The following is a 21,302-nucleotide window of genomic DNA, read 5'->3' on the forward strand; positions in this document are numbered from 1 at the left end:
TTCCTCACATCAAGGTGTCCTCTGCACTTATCCCCGGGCTCTCTTGAATTTCTGTAATTGGTGTTGCATCTACCATCTCCCTAGGGAGACCGTTCCATACATAGGGGTAGGGATGGGGGGCATGCAAGCATATATAATTTCAACTATTACAAAAAACCACCAAAGCAATGAATTATATTTAAGAAAAAAAGGAAAGGAGATAAAATAATAAAAAGGGAAGCAACAGAGGCTGCTGGTGCAGTCTTAACCAATGTGAAGCTGTGCAGGGGGGCATTGAGGAGGAGAGGAAATTGTTAATATCACCTGCTTTTAAGTTATCACACTCTAATATTACTCATAAATAAAGGAATATTGATTTGATTTGAACATCTAATGAACCCATTCTTCTGCTTCGATTAGAGGAACTGTGCTTTGTTCCTAGATCTACAATCCCAGCATGGATATATAATTTTTTTAAATTATTTTAACAGGGCCATCAACAATGTTCCTAACATGATTGTGTCCCCAGTGAGGGACACAATCTCAGCTAGAAGGGATCATCCTCACCTTATAGCTGAGAGCCTGCCCTTGATCTTACTCAAAAATAGGTGGCAGCGATCATGGTGTTTCCCTACTGCTCCCTCCCTCCACAGATATAGGGGAAGGGAAAAGCAGGAATGCTTTTTCGGGCCAATGCAGTAAAGTACACTCAGGCTGAGCGCACTGTTAGCCCCATTTGGCCGCTAGTTTTCGACGCGCAATTTTTACCCCTTATATATTAAGGGGTAATAGCGCGTGGAAAACGCGTGTCCAAACCCCCCGAGACTAATAGCGCCTGCAACATGCAAATGCATGTTGATGGGCCTATTAGTCATTCCCGCGCGATACAGAAAGTAAAACGTGCAGCCAAGCCGCACATTTTAATTTCGGCCAGCATCGGGAAAGTGTACAGAAAAGCAGAACAAACTGCTTTTCTGTACACCCTTCGACTTAATATCATAGCGATATTAAGTCGGAGGCCCCAAAAATTAAAAAATATTTCAGAAAAATTTTTTTTTTTAAATCTGCCCACAGGTTGGAAGATGGACGCTCAATTTTGCTGGTGTCCATTTTGCAAACCCGTGGCTGTCAGCGGGTTTGAGAACCGATGCCAGTAAAATTGAGCATCAGTTGTCAAACCCGCTGACAGCCGCCGCTTCTGTCAAAAAGGAGGCGCTAGGGACGCGCTAGTGTCCCTAGCGCCTCCTTTTACCACGGGCCCTAATTTGCATACGGGCCGATACTGAATCGCGCGCCCAGGACACTGGCCTGTGCGCGCGTCAGGAGAGTGGGTGCTCGCCAGCTCTTCCGCAGCTTTTACTGTATGGGGCCGTTTGATTGGATGTCCCTCCTGTGTGAGACATAATAGGTTCACTGGGCCCCGTGGGCATGCATCAGCCACTGGAAGGCAGGAAGAAGTCTTTTGGGCTGTTTATCAGAGACAGGTCCACTCTGGTCCTGAACATATTACCCTACCTTCTATTTAAATTATGGAAAGATATAACAGAAATATCTTTTTTGGGTCTTCCAAGTACAAGGCTTGACTGTAGGTCTTCCAAAAGAGGCTGTGGCCATTCATGGGATACCCATGTCAGTAAATCTCTATAGGGAGTCATTTTTTAGGACACCTCAGCTCTGCTTATTCTATTAAACATTTTAATTAATTTTCTGTCTGTCGGTCTTATTTTTCCTCTCAAATGCTCTTCCCTTCCACCTTTTTCTGCCACCCTCTCCCAGTCTCTTCGGCCTGCCACCTTGAGGTCATCTTTATCTCCTCCCTCTCCACTGCACACGTCCAAAAGGCTAGTAAAACATTTAGTTTCTTCCTCTTTCACTAAGATGCTTCCCTTCCTTTCTGAATACGATCAAAACCCTAGGCCATTCTCTCATCACCTCCCGCTTAGGCTGCTGCAGCTTGCACCTCGCAGGTCTCCAAGTGAGCCATCGCACTCTGCTACAGTCTATTCAGAATTCAGCCACATGATTTATCTTCCCTTCAGTGCCTTGACAAACCTGTGACCCCTCTTCTCTAGACACTTCTCTGGCAGCCCATCTACATCCTCATATAGTTCAAGTTTCTCTTACTCACCCATCTCTCCTCTCTTATCCCACAGTACGTTCTACTCACAAACTCCGTTCATCGGGCAAAGCTGCTTTTATCTTGCCCTTCTCCTCCCGACTCCCTGCTTTCCACCTTGCTGCGCTGTACATCTGGAACAGCCTTCCTGAGTCTGTGTATCGCACTCCCTCTCTCGCCATATTCAGATCCTGCCTAAACTCCCATCTTTCTGGCTCCGTTTAAATCTTATATCCTGGTTCTCCATGATCATAGCCTTGCTAAATTTAACTATGTTTTCTATAATAACATTTCCTGACTTCTCGACTTGACTGTGTGTCTTGACTCAAATGTAAGCTCCGTGGAGCAGGGACTCTCTCTTACGTGTATTTGTACAGTGCTGTGTATGGCCAGTAGTTCTATAGTAGCAGTAATTAGGTTTCATCATGCAGTAAATAAAAACATGTATCTTCTTCCTTTCTTCTAAAAGAGAGGTGAAGTGCCGTACACTGTCTACGTGCCAAAGGCACCACAGCCCCTTCGGCTAAGTTTCACTGAGAGGCATGACTGAAGGAACACTACTTTCCAGGCTCATTCTGCAGAAGGGCCCCAGAACCCCAGGCTCTCAACCCTGACTCTTGTGGTCATGGAAATAAGACAGATTTCTCTCATTTTCCACTTCAGGTTTTGTGTCATCTGTACCCATCAACATGCCCCCCCCCCCTTCCCGCCCAAACATTCTGGCCTGTGGTAATGGATCTTTAGAATGAACAAGGCATAGTGTGTGCAAAATAGTTCAAACCTGCCTAAATCTATACTATTTAAGTCAAAAAATATAGTTCTCTTTTCAACATGTTTTTTTCTGCCTCCTTCACAGTTCACCACTAGCAAAGGGATACTGAATGCAGGCCAGGACTTCGAGGAGAAGCAGAGCCAAGCCTGGTCTTCCCCCACTGCATGTTAGGGCTTCCTCTGATCTGCCTAATAAAATGTAGGACTTGCACGCTCAGAGTCGCTATGGTCTGGGAGTTTAAAAAACCAGAACCTGCTCAATCTATCCTCAGTGACCCTTGGGGGTCATCGGGTAAACTTTATGTGCCATTTCAACCCCAAACCAAGTCAACAGATGATCAGACTGAATGCTCCCCTGTAGGGTGATATCTCCTGTTTACCAATGAGTCACCAATAATGAATTATAATAGCCTTGTACAGGTCAAATTCTGACAGGCCACAAAAAGGCACTGTCACACACAGCAAGAGAAGGAACTTTATCCAGGTGACTTTTAAACCGTGTGGCTGTGGAAAATGAAGAGGCCATGTCCTGATACACTGAAAGATACCTTATCAAATGTGCCTGTTTGTCAGTCTTGTGCAAATATAAAGTAGAGAGGCAACCACTTAAGATCCTAAGCAAGTGTAAAAGACGGCCAGGCAAGCAAAGGTCAGAAAATCCCTCATTCTTAGAGGGAGGGGCAGCCTGAGACAGAGAAAAACACTCTGATACACAGCTTGGCAAACAGACATGGCAGTTCTCCCCCCTTCTCTCCCCCCCCCCCCTGAAGGAATGGAAGGGGGGAAAAGGACCTGCAATGCAGCAAAAGACCCTCCACCCACCACGAGGTCATGCATGAGCATTTGCATATTCATCAGCTGGGAAGTATAAGACAGGGGGCATGGACCCCTGGGGGAGAGACCTGAAAGAGAAAAAGGGAGGAAAGAAGGGACCCCCTGGGAAAGTGACCCTGAAATCAAAAGGGAGCAGGAAGGCAAGCAACAAATCCCCAGAGGAAGAGGAAGCACAAACCCTGAACGCACACCCGGGGAGAAAACCCAGATAGTGAGAACCTATGCTGAGGTGTCCCTGGAAGCAAAAGGGGGGCAGACCAGCACTCCCTGCTATTGAGAAGGGAGAAGACTAGGTGTGGCCAGGTGATCGGAGAGAGGAGACCCCGGCTCATGTGCGGAGAGTGACACAGAGTCATAGACAGTGAAGGGTGAGGCCAAGCCCAGACAGCCGGCAAGCACTAGAGCCAGAAGCTAGCCTCCTTCCTGCACAGCCTGCTCACTCTGCTAGCAACAAGCCCAGGAAGTAAGCCTCTCCCCTGCCCACATTCTCTAGCTTTCCAGACGGAGCCTGCTTCAGAGGTGAACAGAGGTATCACCTGAAGTTAGAATCAGGGGTAAGTGAGTTAGCAATACATATTAATATCTTAAGCAGGCTAAGGTTTATGGCATGTTTTGTTACCACCCATGATACAGAACTTTCTTTAGGGAAAACTGTTGCTTAGTGTCCAGGATGTTAGAGACAGGGATAGTTATTTTCTAAATGCTATATCCTGCCAAATCTGATAAATAAAAGTCTATTTCTGAGGTGAATACACGTTGTCTTTTCCCTGAATTAGGATCGCCAAGTAAGGTGGGAGGACAAATGGCAGTGTCTTGTAGCAGACAGATTCCTGTATCCCTAAACTTGCTTATACTCCCCCTGCCCCCCAGCAGTGAAATTTGAGGCTCTGCATCCTTAGGAGGAGACAATAGCTCATAGTAAGTAATTTTCTCCTGAGTTTTGGGACTTGGCAGGTATTAAGCACTCTTGAGCCTGAAAGGGGAACCCCCACAGTTAGTTTCCTGTGATCCTCAGAAAATTGTACTTTATTAAACCGTTACTATGGGGTACATAATGCTATAGTTTAATGCTATATACCTGCAATAAACACTTCCATCCACCTGACTAATGAGTAAGCAGTTTAGATTTCTCCTGAATTCAGATGTAACCATCAGGATTGGTTTATATTACATCAACCTCCAAATATGTATTTGTTCTGACACAAAGAAAATCTCAACTAAACTGGATATAGATCGTGAATGCTACTACACACCAAACGAATCCCCTCTTCATACTCTGCCTGGAGAGCACCTGTCTCGCCACACATCAAAAAACATGCACAAACCCCTGCTCAAATAGCCCAGCATCCATGGAAAATTACTGCAAAGCTATACCCTTCTGTTGCACAGATGCCATGATTGAGGACCAATGTACTCTAGAGAGGAACCTTAATGTTTGAAAAGTCATTCACAAACTCTTCTTGCCCTGAGCTAGGGGAAAAGAGTCTTCGCTAGTCACCAGTTAAGCCTCGGGCTAATAGAGCTGGCCTATGTGACAGTAACTTAGCCAGAGAATTTTTCCACAAGCTAGTCTTCGCAGCTACAAACCATGGTAAGACGTCAAGAAGATCATGGTTGGTGTATGCTTCATGCAGAGTTAAAGAGGGATTAACATCACAGGCCGAATCACTAGAGTGCCACACATTTGCTCAGTCTTTATATCAAGCATGATCTAGGGTTGCTCACTGGTTCCTGGGATGGGCTGAGGCAGGTCAAGTCAGCCCTGCCCTTGTCCCACTGCATGCAGCGTTCATAATCCTTCCATGTAGCACTGGCTCAACTTGGAAAGGTAGGGATTGTCAGAACAGTAATGGTGAACATTTACAGCAGTGCTTGGGTGCTGTGTGCCAGAGGAAACTAGAAGACTAGGCCTAGGGCTACCTAATAATAAAGTGTGATATAGCAAGCTAGCTTGTACAATTTAACCAACAGAAGGGGCCTCCTTAATCAAGAGTTAATGCCTGTAAACCAGAAAAAATAAGGATTAACCAATATGTATGAGATGAGAGAGTTTTACTATACTAACTTAGCACATTTACAACCAACATTTGAGCCTTCTGCTGCCTATCGGCAGGACCACGGTTATACAATAGCAGCAAAAACACACTGAAGTTGGAGCTGTTACTGCCAAAACCTGAAAATCAATGCGGCTGCCATGATGATGTGAAACAGCCATCATGGACCCAAAGAAGAGCAATCCAGGATGCCAGGGAGCAGGGTCACGGCTGCTCCACTTCCTGCCAACACAGACCAGACGTGGGATCCGGAAAGGCACAGACCTCCACCATTTCCCAACTGATTCCTGGGCTTCATCCCCAAACCACAGGAGAAGAACAGAACTTATATGTTTCTGTCTCCCCTACCAGCTGGTTTCAGTCTGAGGGGAAAGTGGTGGAGTTAAACAGCGGTGCCAGAAGGTCCCATGATACTACGGGGTACCAGGTGGATCAGACTGCCAGATAGAAGTCAGCTAGTAGAGGAGGACGATACAGGTAAAAGCTGCTGTCTTCCTGTTGGGAGGGAGTGAGTTGGAGAGTAGAGGGTTTGGGGGAAGACCCATGACTGATTGGGATGCGGGATTCTTCAAGGCATCCTGGTTCCCTCTTGCTAGTGTCTGTGGCAGCAGAGTGTCATGTTGACACTGCTGCATGGCTCTGCAGGGACCAGGATCAGCTGGGAAAATGTGAAATGGGGGGGAGAGGGAATATGAAAAATGCTCCCTCCGAAATCACAGTCAAGAGGGAGTCCATGATTAAAAATGAGATACCTGCATATCAGGCTACAGAATCATTACCCCATTCTGCAGTGACCTGCAGAAGGGGGGTTAGAGCTCTTGAAAGCTGCTCACAGATGATATAAGTTTGTCTAATAAAATTGAATCACTCATGCCTTTGGTGGCCTTTATTTCTATGAACCCTTTTGTGTACTAACACGGCAGCCATGCTACTTGTAAAAACTGTAGTCCACGCTTTGGGTCTATCTAGATTGGATCACTGTACCCACTGACGTGTGGGCCTACCATGAAGGGTACACACAAACTTCACCTAGGGCAGAACGCTGAGGCCCGAGTGTAGATACAGAAATGGAGCGACTCTGATTCTTCGGGTATTGCACTGCTGTGCTGGCCTTCTCATGCCCAACTGCAGATTTCATGCTTAGGTTTCAGAGCACTGAAAGATTTGGGTGCAGATGTCCTAACTTGAGCCTTGAGGTCTGCCCAGGAAGCTCTTCGCTGCATCTCTTGCCTAAAGAATTCAGATTGGTTAAAACATGAAACCTTCTCTGTACAGCCCCATATGCTGTGAAACTCTCTTAGAGACGTAAGTTAAAATCCTGGCTTTTTAAGAGCACCTTTTTGTCTCGCTTCTGATTTTGACCTTCCCATTTCCTCGTATCATCAACCTCGTCAGATCCTAAGAGCTAACAGCATTTTGTTTTATTGACCATTTCTTGCACTTTATGATTTTAGGTGCAGGGATTGCAGTTTTTACCCATCTTCCAGAATTCAGATTGATTGTACTACCTGCCAAACTTGTTTTTCATCTTGTAATTCTGTTGCTCACCTCCTTATGTTCCTGTGCCCACTCTGCAGAGCATCTGTGGCCAAAATCCTCTGCCTAAGTCGACTACATACATTTCAGATTCATGCTGACCTCCTTCCCGTCTGCTATTGTATGTGCCAAGCAATACGACTGTGTCCATCTGACAAACTCTCTTGCATCCAACCCTCGCCATCTCTTTGCCACACTCAATTCCCTCCTCACATTTTCTTCGCCTCCCTCCCCCTATCCCCTTCACTCTATATCCAGCCTAGACTACTACTGACAACTACTCCATGGCAAGATTCATAAAATTTGTCTCATTCTCAACCAAGTCATCTCTACCTCGTCCTTCCCCCACATCATTCCTCTACCCTTCCCCTGGTCTCCGCCACTCCCTTCTCCTTTTCTGAAGTAACAGTGGATGAAACTGCCCATCTTTTCTCCTCCAAACTTTCCTGTTCATCTGACCCCATTCCCACCCAGTTCCTCAGCTCTATCTCCACTGCAGTCATGCCTTCCATCTGTCACATCCTCAATCTATCACTTTCCACTGCTACAGTTGCTGCTACTTTTGAACACTACTCTTCAAAAAGACCTCATCAGACCCTACCTTCCCTGTTACTTATTGTCCCTTCTTCCTTCTCCTATTTCATCCAAATTACTATACTTGAACATGTTGCTCACCTCTACTGTCTTGACTTTCTTTCATCTCAATCCATTCTTGATCCATTCCAGTCTGGTTTTCATCCTCTATATTCCACAAAAACAGCCCTTGCCAAAGTCTCCAATGATCAGTTTATGACTAAATTAAACTGTCCTTATCCCCCTTGACCTATCTGCTGCTTTTGACCCTTGATCACCACCTATTCCTTGATACTCTGTCTTCACTTGGATTTTGGAAATCCATGCTGTCTTGGTTCTTTTCTTACATCCCCCATTGCACTTTTAGTGTGTGAATCCTCCTTTACTACCATCCTACCACATCATCTGATGTATCTTAGGGCTCTGCCCTGAGCTGCCTTCTCTGCTCTCTTTATATTAAGTCCTCTAGTGCTGAGATCTCCTCCCATGGCTTTCAATACTATCTTTATGCTGATGACTCTCAGATTTACCTCTCTACACCAGAAACTTCATCAGCAATTCAGTCCTAGATCTCAGCCTGCTTATCTAAAATTGCTGCTTGGATGTCCCACTACCACCTTAAACTCAACATGGCCAAGAGTTCCTTATCTTTCCCTCCAAATCTACTTCTCCTCTTCTCCCGTTTTCAATTTCTGTAGATAACACTAATCCTCCCAGTCCCATCAGCCGTTACCTTAAGGTCATCTTTGGCTTCTCATTCTCTCTACACATATCCAAAGCACTGCTAAAATGAGTTTCTCTATATCACCACCAAAATTCACCCCTTCCTTTCTGTACACACTACCAGAACCTTATCCACTCTCTCATCACCTCCTCTTTAGATTATTGCAACCTGCTCTCCCAGGCCTCCTGGCAAGTCATCTCTCTCCACTACAGTCTATCCCAAATTCAGCTGCATGACTTATCTTTCACCAAAGTCTCTACACCCATATAACCCCTCTTCTCACGTCGCTGCATTGACTCCTTATCAGTTCCCCTATTCACTTCTCTTACTCACCTACAAGAGCATTCACTCTGTAGCCCCCTCACTACCTCTTTCCATACCCCTCCTCATGCACTTCTGCTCATCTAGCAAGTTACTCCTAGCTATGCCTTCTCCCCTACCACCAATCCCGACTCCGTGCTTTCTACCTGACTGCACAGTATGCTTGGAATAGTCTTCCTGAACTGGTTCGTTATGTTCTCTCTCTTGCCTCATTTAAATCCCATCTAAAAACTGACGTTTTGAGTCTGCTTTTAAATCTTAACTCCTCATTATCCCACTTACAACCTTATTGATTTAAAATATTTTCTTAATAAATAGAATTCCCAAAGTCTATTTTGTCTTATAAGTTTGTCGATTAGATTGTAAGCTGTACTGAGTGGGGACTGTCTCTTATGTGTTTTTGTATAGCGCTACACATGTCGAGTAGCACTACAGATATGAAAGTAGAAGAACAGTAGGTAAATGTTTTCTCAGTAAATATATAAATAAAGAGCTTGATCGTCATGGATTAAGGTTGTAATGAAGGTGGGCAAGGGGTTACTCAAAAATTAGCTATTAGTATATATGTTGAGTTAGAAGTTGTACAGATCTTTGATATCGCACTAAAAATATTTGTGTTATGTACAATGTCTGTTGTAACCTTCTGCCAGTAAAAGGTTAATTTAATACTGTTTTCAGCATTTTCTAACATGCAAACCTGTTGCATAGTGCTTCTTTCCGATTAGTTGCAGAGAAGAATTTACTGCCCTTGTGCTACCTATCCCAAAAAATGCCATTGTTTCTCAGCTTTCTAAATCCCATCTCTGAAAGCTTAGTCAGCCGGAGGTGTGACCTCCACGGCAAGAGCAGCCTGTGCACAGAAAGGCAGGTTCTAACTGGAGCATGGATAGGCATCTTCTGCCTGCATTAACCACCTACCTCTTGGGCCGAGCCCTCATGTGCTGGCAACCAGCAGGGCTTTGACAGGAAAACAGGAATCACAAGGTACATTCGACAAACTTTCTTCGTTGGAAAGAAATCAGTAAAACTAGGGGTCACGAAATGAAACTCCAAGGAGGACGTCTCAGAACCAACATCAGAAAATATTTCTTCATGGAGAGGGTGGTGGATGCCTGGAATGCTCTTCCAGAGGAGGTGATGAAAACCAAAACAGTGAAAGACTTCAAAGGGGCATGGGATATATACAGTGGATCCCTAAAGGCTAAAGGTGGAAATGACGAAAAGAATGCATGGGGGTAACTTGCTGATGCGGCAGTTACTACCCTAACCCAATAAACCTGATACTTTTACGCAACTCAAACATTGCTTCAATGGCAAGGTGTAGCAGGGAATTGGATTCAAAGAGCAACCAACCAGGGCCATGAATTTTATGGTCTGGGAAACTGATAAGCATGGCGGTAACCTATAGGGCAAAGTAGATACTACCCTAAGTTTACTGGGCATTCTGGATGGATCATTTGGTCCTTTTCTGCCATCATTTCTGTTTCTATGTATAGGAAAAAAAACCCAACTTTACAACATGATCTCCCTCGGTCATTTAGGAAATATAACCATGTCATCGTTTCCTCATGTGGGTTTTGTATTTTTAAGTAAATACAAATACATACATAGTAATGATGACAGAAAAAGACTAAATGGTCCATCTAGTCTACCCAGCAAGTTCCTTAGGGTAGTAACTGCTTTGCTTTAGGACTTGGCTGTAGAAGCAATCCTGCACTTTTCCCATAATGAATCCGTATCAGTATCCTGAATCATAAAAGTCAGGGAGCAGCATTGGCTGTCATTTGAATCCAATTCCCCTCCCCCACCCCGCCACTGAAGCTAAGAGCGATGCTGCAGTTGCATCAATCTTAAAGGATAATTGGTTAAGGGTAGTAATCCCCATGCCTTCTGTAGGTGAAGTAGTTGCTCCCCACCCCCCCATGCAGCCTCTCTTTATTTCCACCTCTAGCCTTTACAGATCCACAGTGTTTATCCCATGTCTTTTTGAATTCATTTACTGTTTTCGTCTTCACCACCTCCTCTGGAAAGGCATTATAGGTATTCACCACCTTCTCCATGAAGAAATATTTCCTCACGTTGTTTCTGAGTCGTCCCCGCTGGAGTTTCATACTGTCTTGCTTTCCAATGAACAAGGTTTGAAGTTCGAGCATCATTAAATCCTTTCAGGTATCTGAAGGTCTGTATCATATCTCCCTCGAATCTCCTGTCTTCCAGTGTATACATATTCAGATCTTTCAGCCTCTCCTCATAGGTCTTCCGATACAGACCCCCCAACTATTTTGGTCGCCCTTTTCTGGACCACCTCCATCCTGCCTCTGTCCTTTTTGAGGTATGGGCCTAAGCACTGAACACAGTTCTCCAAGTGAGGCCTCACTAAGGACCTGTACAAGGGTATCATCACTTCCTTCTTCTTACTGGTTATTCCTCTCTCTATGCAGCCCAGCATTCTTCTGGCTTTAGCTATTGCCTTGTCACACTGCATCGCCACCTTCAGATTGGCAGACACTGTCACCCTAAGGTCCCTAACCCAATCAGTGCACATTAGACTTTTATTCCCCATCACATAGGTATTTGCATGAAGTTTCTATTTAATGTCTGTTTTTAACTTTTAGTTTTTATTTCATTATGCCTATTTTGTATTGTTAGATTTCCATGATTGTTTATGGGGCTATTAGTCATACCTGATTTGAAGCTTGAATTCTCTCAGGCTTAAGAAATAGGTGATAAATAAATGTAAAACAAATCTAGCCAAATGTGTGGAGGACAAGCTGTGCCAGTCCTGGGTTTACTCCACTGCATGCTGGGAGATGTAGCCCTGCTTTTCGTAAGTGATGCAACAGGAGAATCAGAAGCACATCTCCCTGCATGCAATGGGGTAAAACTAAGATCACCTCAGATTGTTCCCTCTGGGCATGGAGCCATAAGGTCACCCCTATATTTATAGAAACTAGGGGGGGGGCAATTTTCCAAAGCCATTTACCCGGGTAAAAGGGTGTCTGAACATGCCCACACTTAACACAACTGGAAGTACAGGCAGGATTCCAGGGCAGGGGTACTTTTAGGGGAGTTAAGGGGAGGCCATGTTTTGGAAATGGAACGCATACTCTGCACTTTCAGAAATATGCATTCTGTCTCCCAGGCAAATTTAGCCTGCTCAAGCTACCTATACCCATGGGCAGTTTTCAAAAGGACTTAGTATCTTGCCTTTTTTCATAATTCCCTCCCCCCACCCATGTGTAGAAGGGTCCATAGGTGGTAACACGATAAGGTGTACACCACACATCCCAGGTGTGTCACAGTGCACTATAGAAATAAACACCCCAAGTTTTATTACTGTACATAAGCAAAATAAATTCTCTGACTCCAATGGAGACTTGGCCTGTATTTTAGAGAGACTTAGAAATTCTGAATTTCTCATTAGCTGCAGTTATGACTGAATTATCTGATTGCCAAGCAGGTATTATTTATATGGGCCACTGATAACAATAGGTGTCTTGTCTTAGCAAACAGAGCAGAGAGCACAAGTAAGCCTGTGCTTACAAACAGAGTCCTTCAAAAAGGGGCTGAGAGAGACAAAACAGGCCAAGTGTGTATGTATAAGAACAGATCCAATCTGCCAGCAGGGCTCAGTTCTGCCAGGAGACGGGACCCGCCAATCAAAAGAAGGGGCCTTACCCGACAAGTCAGTCCTGTCACAAGGCCTGGTCAGCTCTCTGTCATGCACCTGCCTGATGGTCAAGCTGGAGGGGGGGGGGGTCAAGAAGTCTATGTGAAGAAGGACCCAATCAGAACTGGACTCTGAATATGCATACACTGGCTTTTAAGATCCATTGGGACGGCTCAGCAAGAAGATGTCTGAGACATTGTTCCCTGCCCCGCCCTGCAACTACACTGACTGACTAGATCCAGTGTCCTGAAATACTGTATGGAAGAGTTATCCAGCCCCGCTACTGTATCCAGAGTCACACTTGCCGGGGTCTTCCCAAGGAGCTAGGCAAGTCCTCTGCCCTCCTTCAGGGTAGCTGCTTCAGAGACAGAGGCCGCGTTCAGTACTGTCAGCTTCTCTCACAGCTCAGATACCAGGCATCTTCAAAGCGGCGAGGAGGTTAATTCCTGGCTTATCATCTCTGGGCTAACAAGTTAGCAGCCAAGGTGATGTGTTATGTTTCTTCTTATTTATTCATATCTGCAAAGCTAATTACCAGAAGTGTATTCTATGCTAAAGATTTATTATAAGTGTCTAAGTGCTATGTTGTTTTACTTTGGGAACCTTTGCCTTACAATAAAAAGCTCCCTCTCCTGAGATAAACGGGTGTGAAATCCTGGGCTGATCAGATTGTACAGAAAGATGAAATAAATGTCGGTAGCACTACCAGTCCCTACAAGAGAGGGGAAAGGGAAGCAGGCAGTATCACACAGGCTACAGTAGTATAATCTTATCCTTGCAACTCCATGGCAAAGGTTGAATCCATCAGGAAGGGCGCCAAATACCTTGAGCACTTGGCCACCCTGGGAGCAATAAAGCTACACGCTTTCTTTTAAAAATAAGCAGTTGTTCACGTTCAGTGCTTTCATGCTGCCCACTTCACTGTTTCAGATGAAATGTCACTGTGATGTCATTGGGCATTTTTAAAGCTGTCCTACCGTTGGTCAGTGTCTCGGGATGTGTTGTATTACGCGTGCCGGCCGTGGCAGACCCGCAGCCCGGCCTCCTCACTTCTCTCAGACGAATCCAGCGCTTGGTTCCTCGTCCCTGGCGGCGGTGGGCCACCGGCTCCATCCTCGGGACGCCCCCTGGTGCCTCCGGCTCAGCTACAGATCTAAGTGCCTCCGGCTCAGCTACAGATCCTGGTGCTCCGCGAAGAGATGCCGCTACTCAGCGCCGCGCCCCTCCCTAGGCACGTGCGTGCGTATCACTGTGTCTCAAAGTAGGGCCTGCGGCAGGAACCTAGCCACGGCCCCGGATGATGACATCAGCGGAGCTCCGGTACTTAAGCCCGTGCTCCGCTTTCAAGGATTGCCTTTGCAACAGGTCTCCAAGCTGGTCGTGTACTCGTTGCCTCCTGGTGATTCTCCTTCGTTCCTGGTTCCTGATCCTCGCTGACTCCTGTTCCTGGTTTCCTCATTCCTGTGTTCCTGATTCCTAACCTGCTCTCAGACAGCCTTCTCGGATTACGACTTCTGCTTTGCCCGACTACATCGTTGACTCTCTCCAAGCCTGGACCTCCGCTTTGCCTGACTATACTGTTGACTCTCTCCAAGCCCGGACCTCTGCTTTGCCTGACCGCGCTGTTGACTCTCTCCAAGCCCGGACCTCTGCATTGCCTGACTACTCCATTGCCTCTCTCCAAGCCCGGACCTCTGCATTGTCTGACTACGCTCTTGACTCTCTCCCCGTCCAGACCTCAGCCTTGCTTGCCACTGCTTCCAGATTGCCGCCGGCCCTGACTCCAGCTTGCCCTACGATGCCTCTTCAGTCTACGTCCTGGACTTGGCCTATTCGGGCTTCGGCCTGTTCTTACTCTGGTGCCTCCTGTCTGACTTTGGTTCTATTGGTGCCCGGGTCTCCAGGACTCCACCTCGTCCAGTACAGACTCCTCTTCTCCACTGTTGCTGCCTCTGGGCTGACCTCTCGATCCTTCCATCAACGTCGACATACAGAGGCCCACCTAAGTGCAGCTGGCCCAGGTACCCAAAGGCTCAACCCGCGGGGAATGAGGGCTGGTATTGGTGAAGCGCCAGCCAGCCTCCGTCCTTCAGCCCACTCCACCTGCCGACGGTTGGGACCCATAGGATCCCTCCTACGGGTAGCGTCAACCCCACTTCGGCCCAAGGGTCCACCTCTGGCGCAACATGTATGTCGATGAATGCTCATGACCAATCCCAGCTCTTGGTTCTTCTTATGCAATTGGGTGGGAATAAAGCTGGGACAACAGTTTCCTCCAGTTAATTCCCAGAGACAAGCTGAGGAGCACAGTACTCAAACCTGAAATCTAAAAAATGGGAATGCTGTTGTTGCGTCCGTCGGTCCTCGATGGCTTTGCCCAATTTGCCTCACCTTATTCACGGCTCCTCCCGCTTACTTGGGAAAGATGGCTACCGCAGCATCGTCAAGCTGACCTCTCTGGCGTCCCCAGAAAGGCTATGGTGCAGCCTCCCGCCATTGCTCCTTCCAGGTACCTTCTAGGGTGCGCGCGCAACCCACGTCTTTGTACCACCCTTGACGCAAACCTCGAGGGCGTTCTCTCATGCTGACGTCACTCCATCCGGGTATATTACCTTCACTCATTTGTTAGCTCCCCGAGTTAGCAAGGACTCGAATCCATTCCTGTCTACGCTACTCTGCCGCTTCCGTGCTGCCGCAGGAAGCTCTCTCTCTCTGCCCTTCGGGGTATATGCTAATCTGGGTAACCGCTCCTCAGGGTCCTCTGCTTTATTTCAGGTGCCTTACAGGGAACAGGTACTCGCTCCTCGAGGGCTTGCTCTCCCTGCCTCGGTGCCTGTACCTTCTACAACATAGCTGTTGGTATGCGATTCCACCAGGTAACACCTAGTGAGTACTCTAACTCTCAGTCTATCTCATCCACAGTATCTCCTCGCTGGGAGACCTGCTGCGGAACCTCCTGATGTCATCAAAGGAGAGAAGGGCTCCCTCTGCCGAGGTCCCTGAGACTACAATCACAGACTGCCTCACTACTGCCTCCTCTGGTGGAGATCTTCAAGCTGTATAATAAAGAACCTTCCTGTGTTTTGTGTGTACGAGTCTAGCCCAGTGCTGTGGCTCTTCACGGGGCTCCTCCCCGTGGGCGTGGTCATCTCCACAGCACCCAAGGATCCACAAAACACATGTTATCATAACAGCTGTCCATCCACCCGAGGAATCCAAGGGCCCTGACGTTCACGCACTTTCTTGGGAGCTGTGGCTCCCTCTGGACCATTCAAATTGCATTCCATGGCCTCCCACGTACACCCGGCCAGTTTAAAATAATGTTACTAAGACGTCAGACAGGGCAGCATCTTCTGTACCAGCTCAGATTTAAGCGCTGGTAGATGCTTCATGTGCTCTCTTGCTCTCTTCTTGTTTTTTTCAAACTGCTTTCTAATTCCAAAAGAAAGCCATGGCCTAGGTCTGCTGTACAGCTTCCCAAAATGGCACATGGCAAGTGGAAAAGTTCACCCTGTATCATTTCACAAATCTACCATGCAGTCCTCAGCACCGAGTATCCTTCATGATGCTTCTCTGCAAACTACCTTGAAGCTCCAGGGTTGGGGAGGAAGGGTGCAGCCGTGTAAGCGAGAAAGTCATGCATTATGTTGGGCATGCTGGATCCAATTGGTCAGCACTGGCTGCCATGTCATGAGGGACATCTCAAACTGCGTGAGCCGACTGGCTCCCATTCCATGGGAGGTGATTTTATTTTGGGGAGAGTTTGTAATGCTGTTCTGAACAAAAGCTTCAGAAGGAATTGCAGGGGAGCACAGCTTAAAATACTTCACCAATAGTGATCTGGTAGGGCTAGCACATGGACGTTACCACGTGCTGCATGCAAATTTTTGCAACAGTGAGTAGCACATAGCGGCTACAGCTTTCTTTTAATATAAGCAACAGACTGCTGCTGGGGGCCTAATGAATGGAGTATGGAGCTGTGAAACATGGAGCCCCAGGTTCCAGCCCCACTCTCAGCACATACTGTGGGGACCATGCTTCCCTCTACACAATGCCCCCTCTAGTCATCTGGTTGAATTCTGCTATATTGTTCGTACTACTAAATCATTATTTACAGCGTTCGGCTCAGAAGTACTCATGCAAGTGAATAAACAAGAAGAAATATTTCAATCTTTAATGTAAAGTATTTAAAGGGTTTAAAAGCATTCATTGCTTTCAAATGAAAAGTTTTTGGAGGTGGTGGAAAGAGGTTTCCACACAGTGATTTTACAGCTAATAGTTAGTTAGGTAGGTAAAGCTTAACTCCCTAACAGGAAGGAGGCGGAAAAGGGGCAGGATCAAGACTTACGTGCGTAACCCTGAATTTTGCAAAGGCTTATCATGGCACGCATTGGCATGTTACCTGTGTAACTTTACTGCTAGTCCTGATGAGGAGCAAATTTGGACTCAAGTGTGGGGCTTACAGGATGAGGAACCAGAGGAGTTCTAAACACCAGGAGAGGGGGAAAAAGAGAGAGAGTATGACACTCTATGTATATATCTCCCATTGTAGGAGGGGCACTTTCAACTCAGGGTGGGTTTGAGGGGAGGGCAGTGTTACATTGGTCTGTCTAGGGCACAAGGATCTGAAGACCCTTGTAACACCACTCCTCCCCCCCCAAAAAAAAAACAAAAAAACCCACCATGTTGAAAGTGCCTCTCTTACAGTGGGAGATATATAGTGTCATATTATGTGTGTGTGTCTCTCTCTCTCTCTTCCCCTCCCCCCGATATAAAATTAAGCATATCTCTGCTTGTGTTTTATGGGTGCACGCGCGCTGCTTTTAAAATTTACCTCTAAGAGGGCGGTGTACTAACCTGTGGGTTAACTGCCTCCTTCATGCACAAGAGATCTACCCAGGCAAATGAGATGGGTAGAAAACATGCATGGGAACTTGTGCTCCCGAGACGGCCGAACTTGCGCTCCCGAGACGGCCAAAGTAAGGTGGAGTTATCTTCCTGGCAAACACATGGCTTTGCACGCTGGCTTTTCACTGGATTCTGAGTTAATGAGCCACTTAGCATGACAGTGCATTGCAGCGGCTCATTAACTCGGAACTGAAGTAAACTTCTGCACCTAGCAGACTACGCTTGAAAGTTTTCTATTTGCGAAGGAGGAAAAGTGCCAAGTGATTTAGCAAAAAAAAGGGGGCTTCATCCAAAATACCAAGAGTTTTTGTGCATTTCAGGGCGTTTTGTACTTGCTTTTCATGCGACACCCCCTTTTGTGAAATCAGTTCGCACTTCAGTCCATCAGCCTCGGAGGCTCTGCCCAGGGCGATAGTCTCTAGAGAAGGTTCCAGGGAGTTGCCTCAGGGTCTGGCCTCCGCAAACCAGAAACGATCTGTGGACATTTTGTTTCCAGGATTAAAGCTGAGGAGACTCCAGAGCAAGGAGAGTTTGGGTAAAGGAGAGGAGCCAGAGGAGGGCCTGGGTAGAAGGCCGGTCACAATTACAGCAAAGAGAACGCAATTGGGAGTGTTCTTGAAGTGCACATTTGTTGCATTTGTCGGCCTATCTGGGTAAATGCTTCTACATACTGTAGTGAACACTGATACAAGTCAGAAGACAAAATCCCAGCGCCACCCTGGTGATTGGGTTACTTAACACAGAGTACTTAACTGTGTCTGGAATTTCTGAAATAGCTCAAACACCTTCCCAAAAACTTTCATGATTTATGGGCTGTCTAGCATCCTTCCTGCCCCATGTTTGGAACACATTTCTAATCTCAGCGAGGGGGTAGAGGAGGACCCGTGGAAGAGATGAAGGAAAAGGCTACGAGGAGAGCAGAACGATGATGCCACTCGCTCCAGACCCCGCGTGGGCTATTGATCGTCTTCCCACCAGGGAAAGGGGCATGTGATAAGACTTAGGCGCAAGACCCAGAGAAGCAAGCCCTGCCTTTACCAGGTGGAGCTGGAAGACTGGTGTGCCGCCTCTCACATCAAACAGAGATGTCATTCCACTTTCATTAGAGCCCGAAAGCAGACGGATGTGACAGCGCCATCACAGAGTGTGAAAACAAATTCAGGACTTTTAGGAAGCAGGCTTCCCTTTCAAGGTAGGTTTTCAGAGTCGCTACCTAGAAACACGCGACCTGTACATCACAGGCTACTGGGTCCACCTTCTGGAAAAGCAGCAGGTTTGGAAGGAGCTCCAGCGACACAAACCTATGGACCCCATCGTGCCTTGTTTTATCTAGCTCTGTTCTGTATGTCACTCGTGATTGAATGCTATGTTGCATCTTCCTCTCTCATGTTTTTTATATATATATATATATATTTTTTTTTTTTTTTTTTTTCCTGGCCCAAGCCAATGATGTCTTTCTACACACAAAAAGTATTATTTCGGGGACTTAGGTGATAGCACACACCTCATATACAATAATGTAAGTCATCCACCCTCACAGGACTAAGACAGAGGGGAGGGGGATGTTATTGTACTGGTTAAGACATTAACAAGAGATACTAGTCCGAAAAAGTTGACTGAAACAGAGTGAGGAGAGAGAGGGCAGAAAGACAAAAACAAAGCAGAAACTAGTAAGAATTAAAAAAAAAAACAACAAAAAAAAGTGTATTGCATTTCCTGCTGCAGTAGGTGCTACGTTAACTCTGGCTGGCAGACAGATCTGGAGGGGGGAACCTTTCCACTTACCTTGTTTCTCTTGAAGTAAGCCCTTCGGCAGGCCGCAAAGCACTTCTCACTGCAGAAGCTCTTCACCTCGCTGCCCATGCTCAGGGAATAGCGCTTGATCCCCAGCTTCTGGCACCAGGCGCACATTATTTGCACATTTGACACATCATCCTCTATGAGTGAAGCAGAAAAGAATAAGGACTGTTTGCATCAGAAGCCCTGATCTGGCCCCCCCTCCCCACCCACCCCTCTTCCCAGCCCCCTGAATGGTGCAGCACCAGTGTGAAAAGAGAGGCACAAAACCTGTATCCCTCCTGTCATCTCTGGGATGGGAGAGTCTGTAGGGAGTGTTCCCATCTGTTGGGGGGGGAGGAGGGATGGATTCTGTACGGAGTTTATCTCTGGGGGCAGGGGAGGGAAAGAGGGGGGGGGGGATGGATTCTGTAGGGAGTTTGCTATCTCTGGAGGAGTAGGGGTGGGGAAGAAGATGGATTCTGTAGGGAGTTTGTCATCTCTGGGGGAGGGACAGAGTAGAGGGTTTAGATGGATTCTGTATTTTCATCTTTAGAGGGTGTTGGGGCTTGAGGGTGTGGATAGATTCTGTAGGGAGCCTGTCATCTCTGGGGAGGAAGGAGCAGGGATAGAGGCATGGATGGATTATGTAGGGAGTTTTTAATCTTTGGCTGGGTTCCAAAATCCAAGACATTACGGAGATATTGCCAAGAATCCTCAAGCCTATGCTACTCATCCAGGTTGGCGGAAATGATATTGCGAGGTACCACACAGAACGTATCAAAAGTGACTTCAAGGATATGGAAGAGAGTTGCGCAGGTGGGATTCTCCTCAGTCCTCTCAGTTAAGGATAAAGGCCCAGGCAGGAAAGCTTGCATTCTGGAGATAAATGAATGGCTGCGCAGATGGTGTCGATGAAAGCATTTTGGCTTCCTGAATCATGGGATGATATTTCAAGGACTGCGGAGCAGAGATAGGATCCACTTATCGAAGAAAGGGTTCGGCATCTTTCAACACAGAATGGGAAACTACAATTATTGGGGATGAGTAAACAAAACCCTAAGGTAAGCAAAACATTAAATACCATATAGAAATGGGAAAAAAAGGGCAATATTTGGAAAGCCGTGTACTCTAATACTCATAGTATTTATTTATTTAAATTTCTATACCGATATTAGTGGGGACATCATATCGGTTTACATCAAAAACAAAAAGGTTGGAAATTACATAAAACAAGGTGGTGGGGAGGGAGAAATAGGAACTATAGAACGCAGAATAGGAAGTACATAGGAACAGGCTACTCGGAGAGTAGTATGGGGAATAATGTCCCAGATCTAGAGAATGTCATGGAAGAAGCTCATTTAGATGTAGTGGCTGTCACGGAGACCTGTTACATGGAAAACCATGACTGGGACATAGTTATACTGGGCTACAATCTATTCAGGAAGGACCCGGTAGGAAAGAAAGGAGGAGGCAGGGCATTACATATACAGAATAGTATTAAAGCAACAGAATTGCTGGGCTTACGAGGTAAGGAGGAGGCACTGTGGGTTAATCTGAAAAAAGGGAATGGAACATCTATTGATATTGGTGTAATATTCAGACCTCCATCACAGCCAGAGGAGATAGAGATTTAATGGAGGATAGTCACAGGATTGCTAAAAAAGGGGAGGTGCTGCTGCTAGGGGATTTCAATCTGCCAGATGTTGATTGGAACATCCCAACTGCAGTATCTCCTAGATGCAGGGAGATCCTGGATTCTCTGCCATGAGAACTGTTCTGTCAACGGGTAACGGAACCCACCCGGGAGGGAGCAATACTGGACCTGGTGCTTACCAACGAGGACAGTATTTCTGATGTTGTAGCATTAACCAGGAGTTTAATTAGAGATCATATATCCCCAACACTATGAGTTGCATTGGTTACCAACTGAGGTTAGAGCACAGTTTAAACTGGTAGTCATTATCTTTAAACTGTGGCATACTGAAACCCATGTTCTTTGGCCAATACCATTCAAAGATATGTGCCAGCAAGCATACT

General features: G+C 46.4%; 1 protein-coding gene across 2 annotated transcripts in view; it reads right to left on the reverse strand.

The window, feature by feature from the left end:
• The window catches only part of SOBP (sine oculis binding protein homolog), a 379,042-nt gene that overhangs the window by 237,570 nt on the left and 120,170 nt on the right, over positions 1 to 21,302 (reverse strand). For both annotated transcript variants that reach the window (XM_029595316.1, XM_029595317.1), the window contains one exon: positions 19,272 to 19,423. In XM_029595316.1, coding sequence (XP_029451176.1) covers positions 19,272 to 19,423 — 152 coding nt within the window. The remainder of the gene's footprint in view (positions 1 to 19,271; positions 19,424 to 21,302) is intronic.

Source organism: Rhinatrema bivittatum, chromosome 3 (assembly GCF_901001135.1).
Source record: "Rhinatrema bivittatum chromosome 3, aRhiBiv1.1, whole genome shotgun sequence".
Taxonomy (NCBI): Eukaryota; Metazoa; Chordata; class Amphibia; order Gymnophiona; family Rhinatrematidae; genus Rhinatrema; species Rhinatrema bivittatum.